The sequence below is a fragment of the Rissa tridactyla genome, chromosome 15 (genome assembly GCF_028500815.1).
Source record: "Rissa tridactyla isolate bRisTri1 chromosome 15, bRisTri1.patW.cur.20221130, whole genome shotgun sequence".
In the NCBI taxonomy this organism is placed as follows: Eukaryota; Metazoa; Chordata; class Aves; order Charadriiformes; family Laridae; genus Rissa; species Rissa tridactyla.
In genome coordinates, this window is record NC_071480.1 from 12,457,902 (window position 1) to 12,473,538 (window position 15,637).

At 56.5% G+C, this 15,637-nt stretch overlaps 1 protein-coding gene across 1 annotated transcript in view; it reads right to left on the bottom strand.

Moving 5' to 3' along the window:
* Positions 1–864: 864 nt before the first annotated feature.
* The window catches only part of NPLOC4 (NPL4 homolog, ubiquitin recognition factor), a 30,343-nt gene continuing 15,570 nt past the window's right edge, over positions 865–15,637 (bottom strand). The window contains exons 12-17 of the mRNA XM_054221496.1: positions 14,203–14,363; positions 7,013–7,084; positions 5,109–5,204; positions 3,944–4,060; positions 2,860–2,962; positions 865–2,521 (exon numbers count right to left, since the gene is read on the bottom strand). Of these exons, the coding sequence (XP_054077471.1) occupies positions 2,364–2,521; positions 2,860–2,962; positions 3,944–4,060; positions 5,109–5,204; positions 7,013–7,084; positions 14,203–14,363 (707 nt within the window). The 3' untranslated portion in view covers positions 865–2,363. The remainder of the gene's footprint in view (positions 2,522–2,859; positions 2,963–3,943; positions 4,061–5,108; positions 5,205–7,012; positions 7,085–14,202; positions 14,364–15,637) is intronic.

Sequence of the window (15,637 nt, forward strand, 5' to 3'; positions counted from 1 at the left end):
CTCACCTCCCGTAGTCGGGCAGCACGGTCTGGTGGTCGAAGAGCAGCAGGTTCCTCATCTGGGAGGTGATGGCGAACTTCCAGTTGTCCAGGACCAGCGTCAGGTTGGCGCAGCCCTTCGCCGGTCGCCTCTGGGCTGCGGGGAGCAGATGGGGGGGGGTACGGGCTGGACCCCCGGCCGCGGGCAGGGCCCCCACCCCAGCACCCCTCTGCCCCCACACGCGGGGGCTGCTGCCCACTGTCAGGCTCCGGCCCTGCCTGTGCCGAGCAGCGGCAGCCCCGTTGGGGGGGGGGGGGGGGTCCCGAGTGGCGGGGGGGAGAGGTTACCATCTGTGCCATCATCCCGCGCCGCCGACTGCCGCTTCAGCGCGGTGACGCAGCCCAGAGCCGCGAGGAACAGGACAGGGAGAAGCCGCGACATGGCGCTGCTGGGGGAGAGCGCGGTGAGAAGGGTCCTCTCCAGCTCCTGGACGGGGCTCCATGTCCCCAACACCCCGGGACAGGGACCCCAAGGCCAGGTGGCTGCAGGGCGTCGTGTCCCCGAGGGCCAGGCACATGGCACCTGGAGCCGTTTCTGCCTCCTACCTGCACTGGGGTCCCGGCCGGCTGGAGGAGGCAGCCGCTCGCCGGGCTCAGCTCCCCCGGCTCTGGCTCCGCGCGGCTCCTGCCTTCCCTTTTCAACGCACTGCTCTGGCGCAGGGCCCGGCTACACGCCGCTCTGATTGCAAACAGACCGCCCGGCCGCCGCAGAGCCACGGCCAGGGCAGCCGAGTGCCCGGGGATGGGGCGCAGCGTCCCCCCCCCTCCTCAGGTGTCCCACATGGGCACGGCGCAGGTAACGGAGTGCAGGAGGCACGGCGCTGGCTCTCGTTTCAGGTGCTTTTATTCAACGTTACTCGCAGACCCTGCGCCCGGGTCAGTCCAGTCCAGGCACCGCACACCGCTGCAACCCCAAACACCAACAAACCGAGGGGAAAAAGCAAACCGCAGCCCGCAAGCCCTGCGGCAGGGCTGGGCGACCGCTCTGCTAACACCGGCGGGACGAAGCCTTTGGCAGAGCCTGGGCAGGGGACGCTGTGGGGCACGGGGGTCCCTGCCACGCTGCCCACCCCGTGATGCACACAGAGGGTCCCTGCCACGCTGCCTGGCTGGAGACGGCGGGGACAACGCTGTCCTGGCACACAAGGGGACCTCACGCCGTCCCTCCTACAAGGGGGCCACGGGGCAGTGCTGGAAACTGTGCCCCACAGATTTAACTAAGGCCCGAACCCGCAGTGCCAGGGCAGGGCGTCTCTGGGACAGGGCAGGGGGTCAGAGGCCCTGCAAGACAAGGGCTGAGCCCCCAGGGCACCGCAAGCATGGGCCTGCCCCCTCCCTGGGAGCCTGGTGCAGGGCAGCTCCCCCGGCGGGGTCTAACACGGGGAGAGAGCAGCAAGAGCACAGCCCGACCCCCTCCTCCGGCCCTGCACCGGGGAAGGATGCGCACAGAAGGGACGGGGGCACAGGGTGTGTGCCAAACCGCTCTCTGTGGGGTGACACGGCGCACGGGGGGGGACACACCGCTCCTGCAGCCCCCCGCGGAGCGCCCGGCCAGCAGCCCAGTGTGCACGGCCGGGTGCCGAAGTGTCTCTGCCGCAGGAGCGGGTGTGAGCGCGGCTCGGCACCGTGTGCGCTGCAGGAGTGGTGCCAAGCCCAGTGCTGGCACATGCCCACCCCTTGCCCGCTGCCAAGGGGGGGCCGGTCCTGCTCCGGGAGCGGTGCCAGCGTGCGGGGCCCAGCCTGGCAGAGCTGCCGTCTGGCCCAGCGCCATTAACAGTCGTCTGCTCGCCCTGCCCGGGCCGTTTAGCGCAAAAGCTGTCGGCACCCGGGCACCCAAGGCTGGCGGCAGCGACCCACAGGGGCAGGGAAAAGGGAGCAAAGCTGCGGGCAGGGAGATGCCAAAGCCTCCCCCTCACCTCCCCTATGCCGGGAGGCTGCTTGGGACAGGCAAGCAGGCAAGGAGGGAGGGAGCCTGGCTGGCCACAGCCCCCACCGAGTCCCCAGTGCTCGCCCAGGACAGCAGCTGGGGGTGGCGGGGGAACAGCCCGACCCCGCTGGGCGAAGGCTGAGGTTAAGCATTGGTTTCCCGGGCCGGGGGCCAGCGTCAAGATAAAGCCAGGGCACCCGGCTCCTGCTGCGACTACGGGGCTGCCCCTGAAAGGGCGCGAGGAGTAACCGGGGACGGCTGGAGCCACCCCCTGCTCGGCTCCACACCCCAGGGGGGCTGATGGGGGGAAGCAGAAGGGAGGATGGGGAAGGGACAAGCACCACTCCTGCTGCTCGAGAGTTTGCTCTGTATTGGAGTCGGCCGCCGCGCCGGTGTGGCTAGGTCCGGGGCAGGCTGCACATCTCGCAGTGGTCCGTGCCCGGCTGGTTCATGAAGGTGCAGTGCTGGCAGGCCCACATGGCCGCCGACACGGCGTGCGTCGAGCCGCCCATGGCACCGTACTCCTGTAGTCCTGAGATCTGGACACCGACTGTGCCTGTGAGAGAAAGAGCCTGGTCAGAGCAGGGGGAGAGCGCGGGGAACAGGCAGGTCCTAAACCCTGAGCGAGTTTCCCATCCCAACCCAGGCAGGAGGGGCCCTGCCAAGATGCTGCCCTCATCCCCGAGGCCGGGACCCTGCAGGTCCCACAGTGCAGCCCCCCAGCACAGCCCCACACCTTGGTCCCACTGCTGGGGACCAAGGAACAGCTTTCCTCCCACCCAAGCCTCTGGCAGCCTCCGCGGTGGCTTGAGAGCAGCGGCACAGCCGATGGCCGGCTTGGCCCAGCCCTGGGACAAGGGACCCCCTCCCTCCCAGAGGGACCCCCTTTCTTACTGCAGAGCTGCTCAATGGTGGCCCACTGCTCCGATTTCTTCCAGGTCTGTGCAAGCTCCTCATTCTTGGTCCTCACAGCTTCCAGCAACAAGCTGATGCTGTCCTGGAAGAGGACACAGAGAACTCAGCGCTGGACACTGCTCCGGCGCCCAGGCTGGAGCTGTGACTGTGGAAGTGCCTCCCTGCCCTCCTCCACCAGCCACCGCAAAGCAGAGCCGCGACTCTGAGCTGCCCCAGTGATGTTCACGGGCAGGGAGCAAGATGTGGTTTATCCCTTCTGTTCCCCCCAGCATTCAGATATACCCCAACAACTCAAATGCTTCCCTTTCCTCTGCATGGAGGAGGTTATCAGCCAACTGCTGTGCTGCCCCGTGCGGGAGAGCGTGCCGGGGCTGTGGGCCGAGCCTAGCTCCCGGGGGTGCAATCCCACCGTGCCGGAGCCCAGCCCTGTCCCTGCAGGCAGCCCCTGGCCCGATCTCCAGCTGCCCAGCGTCAGCCCTGCTGTATTTTGGGACACGCAGTCCTCGGCACCCTCGAAGCCTCTGGCAAACACATGGCCCATTTCGCTGGCGTCCTGCTTACAGCGGGAAGGGTCCGGCGGCACAGATGTGAACCAGGGGCCTGGGCAGCCGCCAACCCCCAGTGCCTGGCCAAGAGAGGCAGAGCTGCGCAGCCAGGAAGTCGTTGGCCTCACCGAGATTTGGGGGCTGTGATCTCGTTATCGTTACGACAGGAATTTCTGATTCTGAGATATTTTTAAAAATGTTTCCAAGCTCTCAGAGCTGCAGCCAAGTTGGCTCTGCCCGGTCTGCGACCGGGCTAACAACCACCACCCCCTCACTGCTCCGAGCAGCACGTTGGGAGCTCTTGGGCTACTCGGAGACTTTGGTTTCACTGTTTAAACCTTCTACCAACATCTCAGCCGGGAAGAAGCAGCATTGGGCCAGCTGCACGGCCTGCCCGGCACAGCCATGTGCCCAGGGGTGGCAGGCTGGGTCCATCACCTCCACCGTGTTAAGTGACACCCTGGGAGGAGCCCTGAGGACAGTGACGCTGACACGACCCTTTCCTCCTCACTACGTACCCGCAGAGGCATGACTTCGTTCGTGACCAGGAAGAGGAGCAGATGGAAATCGGAAATGATGTCTAGGAAAACGGAGGAAGTATTTTGGGACAAGTACGTAGCCAAGCTGTGGAAGTCCTACAGAGGGGAAAAAAAATAAAGAGAAGTCACTTCCCCTCACGGGGTAACTTAATTTTCCTATTCAGGTTCACTAACAGACAGTGTAACATTCCTGTCTCTTTGCACATCGGCTGCAACGTGCAAACCCTCCCAAAATCAGATCCCAGGCTGGCTGCCCGAGTTGCAGCTAACAGCTTCCAGAGGAAAGGATCTGTGGGCCCACAGTAGCTCCCCTGTCCGAGCCCCTAAACATACAGAGCTGACCCCAGACCCGGGAGATGCTGAGCAGAGGCCAGTCAGCTCAGCTCAAAGCCCCATCCCTAAGGAAAAGGGGCAGATGAGGACAAAGCAGCCCCTTCTTCCCCAACTCCCGCTTTTTCTCTGCTCTTGAACCCAGGGCATCCTCAGAAGCGAGGACCAAAGCCGTCACCAAACAGCCGACCTCTCCTGCTCTGCGACAGAGCCACAATGGGCAGCGACCCTTCTCTGGTGATGACTTCTGGAGGAAGTCTTTGACATTCTTGGCGCAGTCTCCTTAGCAAGACAAGCTGTTGCTGCTTTAAAGCAACTCGAGCTTTCCGTGCACTGGCAACACCCAGCACGAGCCTCGAGCCATCCGGCAGCTGCCTCTGCTCAGCGCTATGGGCCTCTCACAGTAAAAGGTCTCTGCATTTTTAAAATCAGTCCAGGAAGAGAAGTCAGAGCTCTCCGAGTTGATGCAATGACCCTTGTCCTGCTCCCGTCCATGGGGAGAAGGGGGTCCCGTGCTGTCACTGTGGGGCTGGAGCCCCCGACCTCGTTGGCGCTGTCTGGGAGACACCAGCCCTGACACAGACGAGGAGCCCCAGTCCCCAGCACCGAGCAGGCGGGAAGCAGGGTGTCCAGTGGCTGATCAGCATGCAGACGCTGCTCCGCGCAGGAAGGGGTTTGGCAAGCGCTGGACTGAACCAGGAAGGGGTGATTTAAGGGCACAACTGCAGCCATCCCTTTGCAGATATTAGTAAGTGAGAGGGAGACAGGCAACACATCTGTATTACACACAGCTTTGCTACAAATCGCTCCTTACCTGAGTTTCTCCCAGCACATCACGGTTCTCGATGGGGAATGGATTTTGAGAAATAGAAAAAGTGTAGACTGGATCCTTGGGGAAAGTTGTAGTAATCTAAAAATGCAAGAAACGATGATCAGAGCGGTGACAGCAGGAGGGGCAAGTGGGATACGGGAAGCGAGGCTCCCGATAGCCCGAGAGCAGCCACATGTTAGAGCTCTGCCAGGAAGACAGCAAGGCAATTACAGCGGGGATCTTCTGATGGCTTGTAACATTTAAAGCGGTATTCCAATCAGCACACCCCTTCGCTCCTGGCAAGCGTTTCTAACGAAGCCGGAGGAAGATATACTGAGCTCAGTCCTGATGAGCACGGCACGGTGCCATGGAGAGCATCCCTCTCTGGAAGGGGCACCGGGATGCAGCAGCTCCCGGCACAGCTCTGCCCTGTGCCACGGAGCTGCCGCTGGGGGGGGGTCATCCTGGGGGGGGTCACCTTAACACCAGGGGGTGACAGGGGAGAGCGCGGTCCCCGTGCCTGGCCATGGGGTAGCCAGGAGACCGCACTGCTGCATTCGGGGCTGGAACGGATGCCAAGAAAATACCTTTGCACCTCATTGAATAGAGTCACCCCATGCTCTGGGTGCGCTCCCCCTGCCTCCTCCCCGCACCCGGTGCCAAAGGGATGGGGAACGGGGCAACACAGCATCGCGCCCACGGTCCTGAGCTCACAAGCCGGTGTTTGGGCCAGCTTCTGACATTTAAACCAGCCCTGATTCTGGGGGCTTGAAAGCTTTGGTGTCAGTTACTGACCGCTGGGCCCTGTTGGCGAGGCCCTTTGTAAGCAGAGATGCAGAAATACCTGCCAGGACAGCATTAACTGGAATAATGCCTTTTTTTTTTTTTTTTGAGAGACAAAACGCAATGTTTCAGAAATGCCTTCCAGACTGTTCCTAAATGTATGTTCCATCAATCTGTTTTCCTCTTAATTACACCCCAGGTAGCCCAGAAACAGAGACATTTACTACTTGAGTAATAAATATGCTCCAGCGCTGCCGACTGGCATGGGGCGTCCGAGGGCCCCACACAATGGGCCCCGTTGTTCCAGACACGACATTCCTCTGTGCGTGTCACACGTCCCAGCGTCAGCCCGAGTGCTGCTCTGATAAGCGACAGACACAGTAAATGGGGAAGAAGGACGAGCCAGGGGAAGCCTCCCGGCTGCCAGCCTCCCTGCGCCCGCGGGACGCTGCCCGTGCCAGGGGCAGCTGCACCAGCCCAGTTGCTCCGGGATGGATTTAATCGTTATTGGCACCAACTCTAACTCCGGCAATATCATCTGTCATCCGAATTATTTGCTTTCCTGCCTTCCACACCGTAATAGTTTCCTTCCAAGCCAAAGGGCAGAGCCGTGCCCCGGTGCCTGGCAGCGCTTGTTCCCAGGCAGGCGGCAGCCCTGCTCCAGCCAAGCCATGCCGCAGCCCGAGCTCCCTCCCCCAGGAAAAGGCATTTCTGTACAACCAACCTGGGCTGCTGAGTCACTAGAAGGAGCTGGATTCTTAATTGCTGCTACGAGACAGACAACCGGAGCTCCCTAATTAGCTCCCCGTGAGGTAGTGCCCAGCACACGGATCCGTGGGGCTGGCTGCTTCCCCTGCTGCGTGGCCACGTGCCAGTTGGGAGCCGTGATAAGACACAGGCAGTGCTTTCCCAGTGCGTTCCCTGGCACCACACGGATCCCAAGGAGCACTGCAGCTACCCCAGAGCACCCCAACCTCTGCGCTAGAAATGCCTGGCAGCAGAGGGAAAAGGAGAAGGAAAGAAAATCTACCCTTTGAATCACCTCCAGTGGGAATTTCAGAGGTGAGTTAAGAACCTCACTCCGCCCTGACCACCTCCTGCGGACAAGTGCAAGGAATACTTACATCTATGATTAGGTACTCAACCGGGAGCGGGCGAGCCAGCTGTGTGATCTCGTTGCCAAACTTGTCTATGTCCTGAAAGAAGAAGAGTGTTGTTATTCCTCAGTGTGGAAGCAGTGTGAAGCCTAAGGGATCCTGCCCTGGAGACACCCACGCAAGGAGCCCAGGGATCCTCGGCTCTGGCAGATCGCTAAGGGCGTAGAAAAGAACCTGCTGGTACGTGGCTGGGTGCTGCCAAGCTGCCCGATTCCCTGCAGCTCCTCGGGGCTAGAGGAGCCTGACTCCATATGCCAGGGCCTCTGTTTCCTCGTGGTCACAAACCACCTTGGTCTTGTTTGCCTCAGTCATCACCACCGGAGCTGCCCGGCGTTATCTAAGCAGCATAAATGCCATTTAAGGAGCAGTTCTGTCTTAAATAGGGAGGGACAGTGCCACATCTGCTTCCTCAGCCAAGGCAAACCTGACTTTCTGCAAAACTGGCCACAAGTCTCTCATCTAGCTCTCGCTTGGGAATTGGAAATCCAGGCACTTTCTCATAGACAGACCTGAAGAGCCAGCATATCACAACGTGTAAACTTGTTTTGCTTTGCCAGATGAATTGAACATAAAGTTTAATTATGGAGAAAAACGGCCAGCATATGTTCATTAATCATAAAATGACAATTAGACGTGATTTATGTCAAACATACCGAGTTCAAACACAGCTTCAGAAATAAATTCATGAGAACTGACACTTTTCATTAAAGATTCTGTAAGAGGGGGTTGTATTTTCTACCTAAATCATCACTTAACATGTTATAAATCATTCATTGAGCCCCATATAAATCATACGCCCATAATTTCCAATCAGGGACCTTACATTAAAGTTTACGTTTACTGAGCTCTCAGAAGTCCCAGTGGCTGGAGGCAGACCCAGAGCTGCTGTGCGGAACTGTCACCCTGACACCTCGGTGGTTTGGGGGAGCTCGGGGAGCGGCCGTGACCCCCGCGGGGTGGTGGGCGGCATTCCCGGGGCCGAGCCAGAGGGCACCGTGCATCGGGATGAGCTGCCCGCGGCTGACACCCTCCTCTCCCGAGCCCTGTTTTCTCCCCGCAGCACGCCACTCCCCCGCTATCAGCATTTCTCGGCTACGCTAGTATTTACACAGCGCAAATATGCGGCGTGGCAGCCAGCAGCCCGCTCTCACGCTCCGCTCGCCCGGTACACCCAGACGGCCATGGCCCGAGCAGGCTGCGGCACGCTGCTCCCCTCCGGGCACAGCCCCCCTTCCCCGGCCCCCTCCCCAAGCATCCTCCGTCCCCGGCAACCCTTCCCTTTGTATAAAAAAAAAAAAAAAAAAAAAAAAAAAAAATCTACCTTCCAGTCTTTGAAGCTCTTTTTAAAAGCAATTCCGATAAGGATCTTTTCTCCTTGAACATGACAGGTTGTTGGCCCTGTGGTTATTTCAGCAACAAGCCTGGTGGCTCGTGGCCTCAGATCTCTCTGGCTCTGACAGGAGCAGGAGGAGACGCGGAGCCTTTTCAGGGAGATCACAGGACCTGAAAGCTAAACCTACTTCTAGATCTCGGTGATACCGCAAGAGTCAGGAATCAAATCCAATCAGACCGAATCAGCTTCCCAAACACAATCCTGCCCCTGCAAGAACGAACCTGCAACAACTCACACATAATTAGCCCATCTGGAATTCATTTTCAAATCTAATTAAGTTCTAATATGCAGAAACATTTTTCCAGCACCTGTTCGCTTTAATCTCCGCCTCTGGGGATTTCCATGCTAAATGCCTTCTTTTTAATGTCACGCTGCTGAGGCCTTCAAGACATGCACCAGACTGTTACTACCAAACTGGCACCTCGGTCCCCGCGAGTCGAGGACACGTCCCGACCCTGCCCCTCCTCAAAGAGAAAAGCCCCCCCACCAACGCTGGCACTTTTCTCCAACCCCAATGTACCATTTTATTAGGCAATTACGTTTTAAAGGCCTTAACAAACGTCAAGCTGGGAGAAAGACATCTTCATCCTGAACTTGGCAGTGGCTGAGACCCCAGCGGCGCCTCTCGGCACGTTATTGCTGCAGCCCCGGAGCCCGAGACCCCCGAAGCCAGAACACAGCGGCGACTGATCCCGAGGCGGGGCCAGGAAGGGGTTAAATGAAGGCTCAAGTAAGTATTTGGCTTCTGGACAAACATCAAGCACCGAGGCCTGGAGGATTTGGACAATGAATCATCCCCAAGACAAACTGGAGATTGCATCAGGCGCTGCGATTAGAGCCTTTCAGACCCCTGTTCGGAGGCAGAGGCTGCAAACGGAGGAGGTCAAGCAGGGAAAAGGATGGCTGCGCCTGCAGGGAGCGTGTTGCGCACCTCTGCGGTGCTTCAGGAGGGGAAAGGCTTCTGGGTGGCTTCAGGATTTCCTACCGAGGACGAGGGGAGCAGCCGAGACGGCTGCCAGCCAGGAGGGAGGCTCTGGCTCCATGTCCCAGGGCTGGACAGCCATCAGCATCCCCTGGCCGCCAGCCTTCCCCACGGGTTCACTCTCACCGTGAAGCTGAGCTGAGTCTGTCCTTTCTGTGTGTTAATAAAGCCTGGCCCTGCTCTTCCCTCTGCTGACCTCCAAGGGCTTTGCCAGGCAGTCCTGCCCCTCGCACAGAGCGAGCAGCTGACGCACAGAAATGAAGCGACTTTTCTAAGAGCAAGCGATAGGTCAGTGAGAGTTGAAACCCTTCTCAGGAGACTCCTCGTGAGCTAATCAAGCATCCTCCTCCCCAGAGCAGCTGGGACATTTAAGGCTAAGAAGGCTTTTCCAGTCCAACGCGAAGCCTTGGTCGGGGGCCAGGCAGGGGAAGTCCTTCGCGGCTGGTGCAAACTCCCCGCAGCAGCCTCCCCGCAGCCTGCCCATCGTGTTTTCCCCGGGAAGAGGATTTCAGAGTGAACGGGTGGAAGCAACACGTGCCACACCGGGGACAGCCTGGCTCAGAGGTCCCCTTCGGTCGGAATCAAACCAGTGTCTCGGCTCAGGGCTCCCCCAGGGCCAGATGGGACCACACTCAGCAGACGACAAGCCAAGGCCCAGGCACCGTCCCAGCTGCTGTAAATGCACAAAGGACGCACAAGAATCTACGAGGGCAAAGGGCTCTTTCACAACACCAGTGCCATTGCGAAGGGCTTTCATCTTACACCATCCCACAGAAACTCGGGGGAATATTAAGGCAGCTGTAAAATGCGATTCATTGCACGGATGACATCTTCATGTTTGTGCTGAGCCGAGGCAAATACCTGCGATAAGAGACAAAGCCAGCCAGTCCCCACATCCAATTATTCAAGTGTTTCAAAGGGTCTGTAAAACACAAGCCATCTCTTTCCCCTGTTCGGTGGGAGGTTGAGATGCCCGTGAAGCCAAGCGCGGAGCGGAGCAGGTGGGTGTGCGGGGAGCAGGGAGGCAACGCTGCAGCACTGGGCTCGGCAGACCGACCGCTGGGAGCAGGCGGGCACGGGGGGCAAGGGGGGCAGGAGCCATCCCGGGAGGGATCGCAGCCGTCTGGGGCACCGAGCACCACCTGCAAACAACTTCAGTTCTGAAGAATCAACCCACAGTTTGGAAGGCACACTCTCGGTAAAATCAAAATCAATACGGTTATTTTCTAGAACCAGATGGATAAAGGAGGCGGCTGCTCGAGGGCAGAAGACAGGGAATGGAAAACACCCATAGGTAACACCCAGCTGGGCACCCCCTCACCCAGCTGAGAAACAGGGTGAAGCGGCCATTGCAACACTGTCGTCTTTACTCACAAAGAGAGCGGTTAACCTGGGCTTGTACGCCTGAGTCTTGACAAGAGCGACTCCTTCGTGAGTTTCGTTGCACTGAACTCGCCAAGAAGCGTGTGCCAGTTGTGCAACATTCAAATTGGAAACAGCGCTGCACTGCGAGGCTCCGCAGACAACCCGGGAGGTGAAGGGGGATGTTTTCTTCTTTCTGGCTAGTCTTACCTGGAGAGGCATCTCAGAGCAAAGAAACTTGTACTCATGGTCCCCAAAGCCCTCGACTTTCACGCTAGAGCAGAACTCCAACCGCCACAAGCCAGGAAAGCAACGGCCGCATGTAGAAAGCACACACTGCCAAGTCCACTGGGGTGGTTCCTCTAAGCCGCGGGGCTAGTGGCCAACATAAAGAGAATGGTAAAGAAATACAGAAATCACAAGGCTAGAGCGCTCAGGAAAAACGCCTCGCCTCTTGAGGCCGGACAACGCTGGTGCCATCAGTTTTCCCATTTCCATGGAAGAAAAGCCCATCTCTGCTAACGCACCACCGAGGTGAGTCACGTTCAGGCAGGACCGGCTGCAGCCCCAGGGGACGCAGTAGCCCCTGCTCCCACTCCACAAACACCAAAACGTGGTGCAAACTGTGGAAAAATGGCTCGCTGACCAAAAAAAAGCCCGTTCCTCTCTTTCCAGGCACCTCGTCGCCTGTGCAGTGAAGTCCCCGAAGCTGCAGCTCCTCCGCCCGCAGCGCGGGTCCTCACACCCTTCCTGTGCCCGCAGCGTTACCCATCCAGCTGCACTGCTGAACAGTCATCGCTGGAAGAACACCACCTACTGCGAGCGGAGGTACGAGGCATCTTCTTCGAACACCCACGACTGAAGCGCAGTTGTTGGTTACGCTTCACTGGAGACGCAAACAGCCGCACCTTTTCCTATTCGCAGAGCCGAAGGTGAATCTGCCGCCTTACCCTGCTGCAGACAGATACCGGAGTTCCAACAGATTTTGCCTTGCATCTGGATGCATGGTTGTTCTATAAATACATCCATACTACACAAACATTGGCCTTCTGGTTCTCCTCCAATTAGAATGAATTTGTATAGCTCCTTTCATCCTAAAGGGCTTTTCAAATGAATACTTGCATATTACATAGAAAAATATATACGGGCTTTTCTCTCTATCAGCGATAGCTTCTCAGTCCGAGACAAACTGCAGCAACTACTCAAAAGTGCAGCTTTCTGCCCAAAGCTAGCTGGGGGGGGGAGTGGGGTGGGCAGCACAGAGGCGAACCCCCACGACAAGGACTGGGGAGAAAGTTGCTGGCTCCTGCGGTTTCGGCGGAGAAAGGGGGACCAGGAAGCAGCCGTCCTGTGCCGCGAGGCCGAGCGCTGGACTCCTGCTCCTCACGCTGCGTTTAACCAACGCTTTGACACCATTGCTGTCACCAACCCAGTAACTATGAGGTAGTGTCTCTGACCTCAAGCCTCGCACATTTAATGAGACCCTGAAGGTTTTCAGAGCCGGCAGTGACTAAGCTTTCCATTGATTTAAGAACATTCCAAAAAAACTAAGAGATCCTACAGCCAAACACGTTTAAGGCTGAAGGACAATCACACCCGCCAGAGCGGTCCTCAAGCCTTCCTTGAGCGCACCACGAAAAAGGCAATTACAGACAGAAGTTATAAAACATATGAAATAAGCTGCAGCCCGACCCAGTGAATCAGTGGTTGATGGAAATTTCCACAGAAGGCTGGAGCCATCAGTTAGCATTTTGTTTATCTCCCTGCTTCAGATTACGAAGGGGAGTGAAGACCTTATGGGAACACCCACCGGCTTCCTGCTACTCCGAACACCCAGGGTGGCCCACATGTGGGACACAGACCTACGGGACCTCCTGCAAGGCTGCACCCTGACTGTGGCACAGCACGGGCTCCTCTGGAGCAGGACTGCAGCACGCCAGGAGATGATCTCATCCTTCGCATTCAGGGCCAACCCTTGCACAATCGAGCTCCGCTGTATCTCCATCGGACCTGACTTATCAGCTCCTAGGACCGAGCTGTCTGCGTGCTAAGGAAAAAAGCACGGATTCCGTCTACCTTTCCTCTCAAGCACTGAATTTAGCCAAGAGGTGTTCCTCGTGTTCAGGTGGTGTCAAGACACGGCGGCAGTTCAGCGTGAAGGGATGGAGGGGGAAGATGGAGTCCCACAGGCTGACTGACCCAGGCCAGCACGTCCCTATCTCAGGTTCAGGGCACACAAGAGCATTTTGACACAATTTTGACACTAGCGCACAATACGCTCGCTTCAGTCGTCCCAAACGAAGGTGGCTTGGCTTATCCTACGCTCCTTAACGGACAGCTTTAACAGAGGCGGCAGGAGCGCTGCTGGCTGAGCGGGCTGTGAATATCAGACACAGACAAGAATGAGATAACTAACTTGGGTGATGGATGGCTAATTAGTTGGCAAGCAGCACCATTAATTAATTCCTCTGTCCTTGCTCACGGGGCAACAATGTACGCACGTTTCAGAAGCAGTGCTATTAGCCTCCGCAGAGATCCTGTCCCCAAGTTTCTAACTTGGCCCTGCAGATACAGGGGGGGCTGCAGATCTCCAGAAACAACTGTTGAGGGAATAAGAACAGTCCATTCATCACTAACAACCTGAAACCTGCAGCAGACAGGGTACCAGCAGCGCTCTTGCAGGATACTTCAAGTAAGAGTATTTTGGATCCACTCTGGATGCATGTGTCCCCCGCTGCGCCTCAGGAAGAGTTTTTGGAGTTTCCTGTCTGACGCAAGAACGGAACCTGGGCACAGGCAGCACCCCCAGCACCGGAGAAGAAAGCCAGGAGCCAGGTCCTGCCCTGGCTCAGAGAGCCTTCCACCTTCCTTTTCTTGCAGAGAAGCACGCAGAAGGCTGTCTCTCCTCTTGCTGCATGAGCTACGCTATCTTTTGTTGCATCTGCTGCCCAGTTGGTGCCTGTGAAGCGTGTCACACACAAGCAAATCCCTGGCACCGCATAAGGAACCCGCCGCTTTCAGCGTGCCATTTGTGCGAGCACACATCGTATGGCCGTGGAGTGGAGGAGGCTGAACTCAGCTGGGGATTAAAATCAACAGAGAAGCATGGCAAATACTGCCAACAAATACAGAAGCGGAGGCGAATTCAGAGCACTCACTATGGGCTCTCGGTGGATCACTGCAGACCTCGTTTAGAAGCTGGATAGCCAATGGCTACCACTGCACTGGAAACCATAACAGCACGTTTACGAGGGGGAAATGGAGCTTATGCAATTACTTTGCAGACATGTGGCGAACGGTTACTACTGAAAATAGTTCAGACCTCAAAGACATCCTTTCCTGAGCTGGCCATGCTGATTTCCAGACACGTGGCAGAGCCGTTTTTGCAGCTCCCCCCACCCACAGGCACGCAGCCCTTACCTTATAGAAGACATCAGGCACATACTGCTCGCTGCTGGACTCCTTGGCATAGCCCAGCTCCGGCGCATCTCGGCAGGGCAGCAAACACTCATCTCGAACCAGCGCCATGCACTGATTCGAGACCTGGTACCCCTCGAAGTGGACCTGGTTGTCGGGACCACCTGGAAGAGAAGAGGCCGGTTAAAAATCCCAGAGGAAGGCGATTTGCACAGCGTAACCCAGAGAGGAACATCTCAAAGAGCAACATGAAACATGACGGTCTTGCTAAGGGCGAAGAATGGCGAGATGAAACCGCTGGTGCTGCCGCATGGGAAGTACTTCTAGGCTAGAAACCCCTCTAAGCTCTACATTTATTTAGTAAAACACATTTTCACAGCTAGCCTAAAAGCACAGACCCCCGGAGCGACAGCATGAGCGTTCTACCAGGAGCTTAGAGGCAAAGCTGCCCTTTTGGCAGGCTCCTGATAGCATCCCCCCCCGCTGCCCTGCGGGTATCTTCTCTCTTTCAGAACAAAACCCAGGCACACAGCTCCCGTCAGCCCATTTCATTTCCAAGGAACCATGAGCTGAGGATTCAGGGTTGGTCCCAGTAATGTCAGGCACAAGAAGAAAAAGTGTTTTCTCAGCCCGTAATGGATGGCTCGGTGGAAATCTGACATGGAAAGTGGAAATTAAGACCCTGGCTCACTGATAGATCACATGCTTGGCGCTTTAATTTGGATAATGTAAGCAACATCAGGTCATATGTCATTAGAATACAACTGGAAAGAGAAGATACAGACAGATGGTAGGAAAACGTTACTATTTCCAAACCTAGGAATTCAGGAGGGGATAGGAATTAATCCGTGCAGAGGATTTAAAGGCAAAGTTGATGCAAACTATCCAAATGTATTTATATGGCACAAAAGGAAGGAATCAAGTGTTTAAATAGAAACCTGATGGGCTGATTTAACAGAAGAGAATGAAATTATCTGGAACAGAAAAGAGGAAATATTCGTTTTCTCCTCTTTGATCTCTAACCTCAATCACTCACTGCTCCAGAACAAACACTCCTAGAAATTAAACATAGACCAAGACACGGGGAAAGCCTGAAAAAAGCTAGCCATCATTTTCTCCGTAAAACACCTTGTTTGAAAAAAAATCGAAATAAAGGAAAAAAAAAAAGAGTGAGCGAGATATACATCTATCTTTAATGAAAGATGGATGCGTTTAGCAGTCTGGAATGTACGGGCAGCTGTCTGATTGCACGGGCCTGTTAACTGAAAGAGAGCATTTTCGCTGAAAAAAAAGCTCCGGGAACATTTACAAAACCTGGGCTCAGAGGAGGCAATATAATATCACACTTTCAGTTTTCACATTGGATGCTATTTGGAAGTCATGCGTTTTGTTTTTTGGGTTTTTTTTTTTTTTTTTTTTTTTCATTGTGTTAAACAGA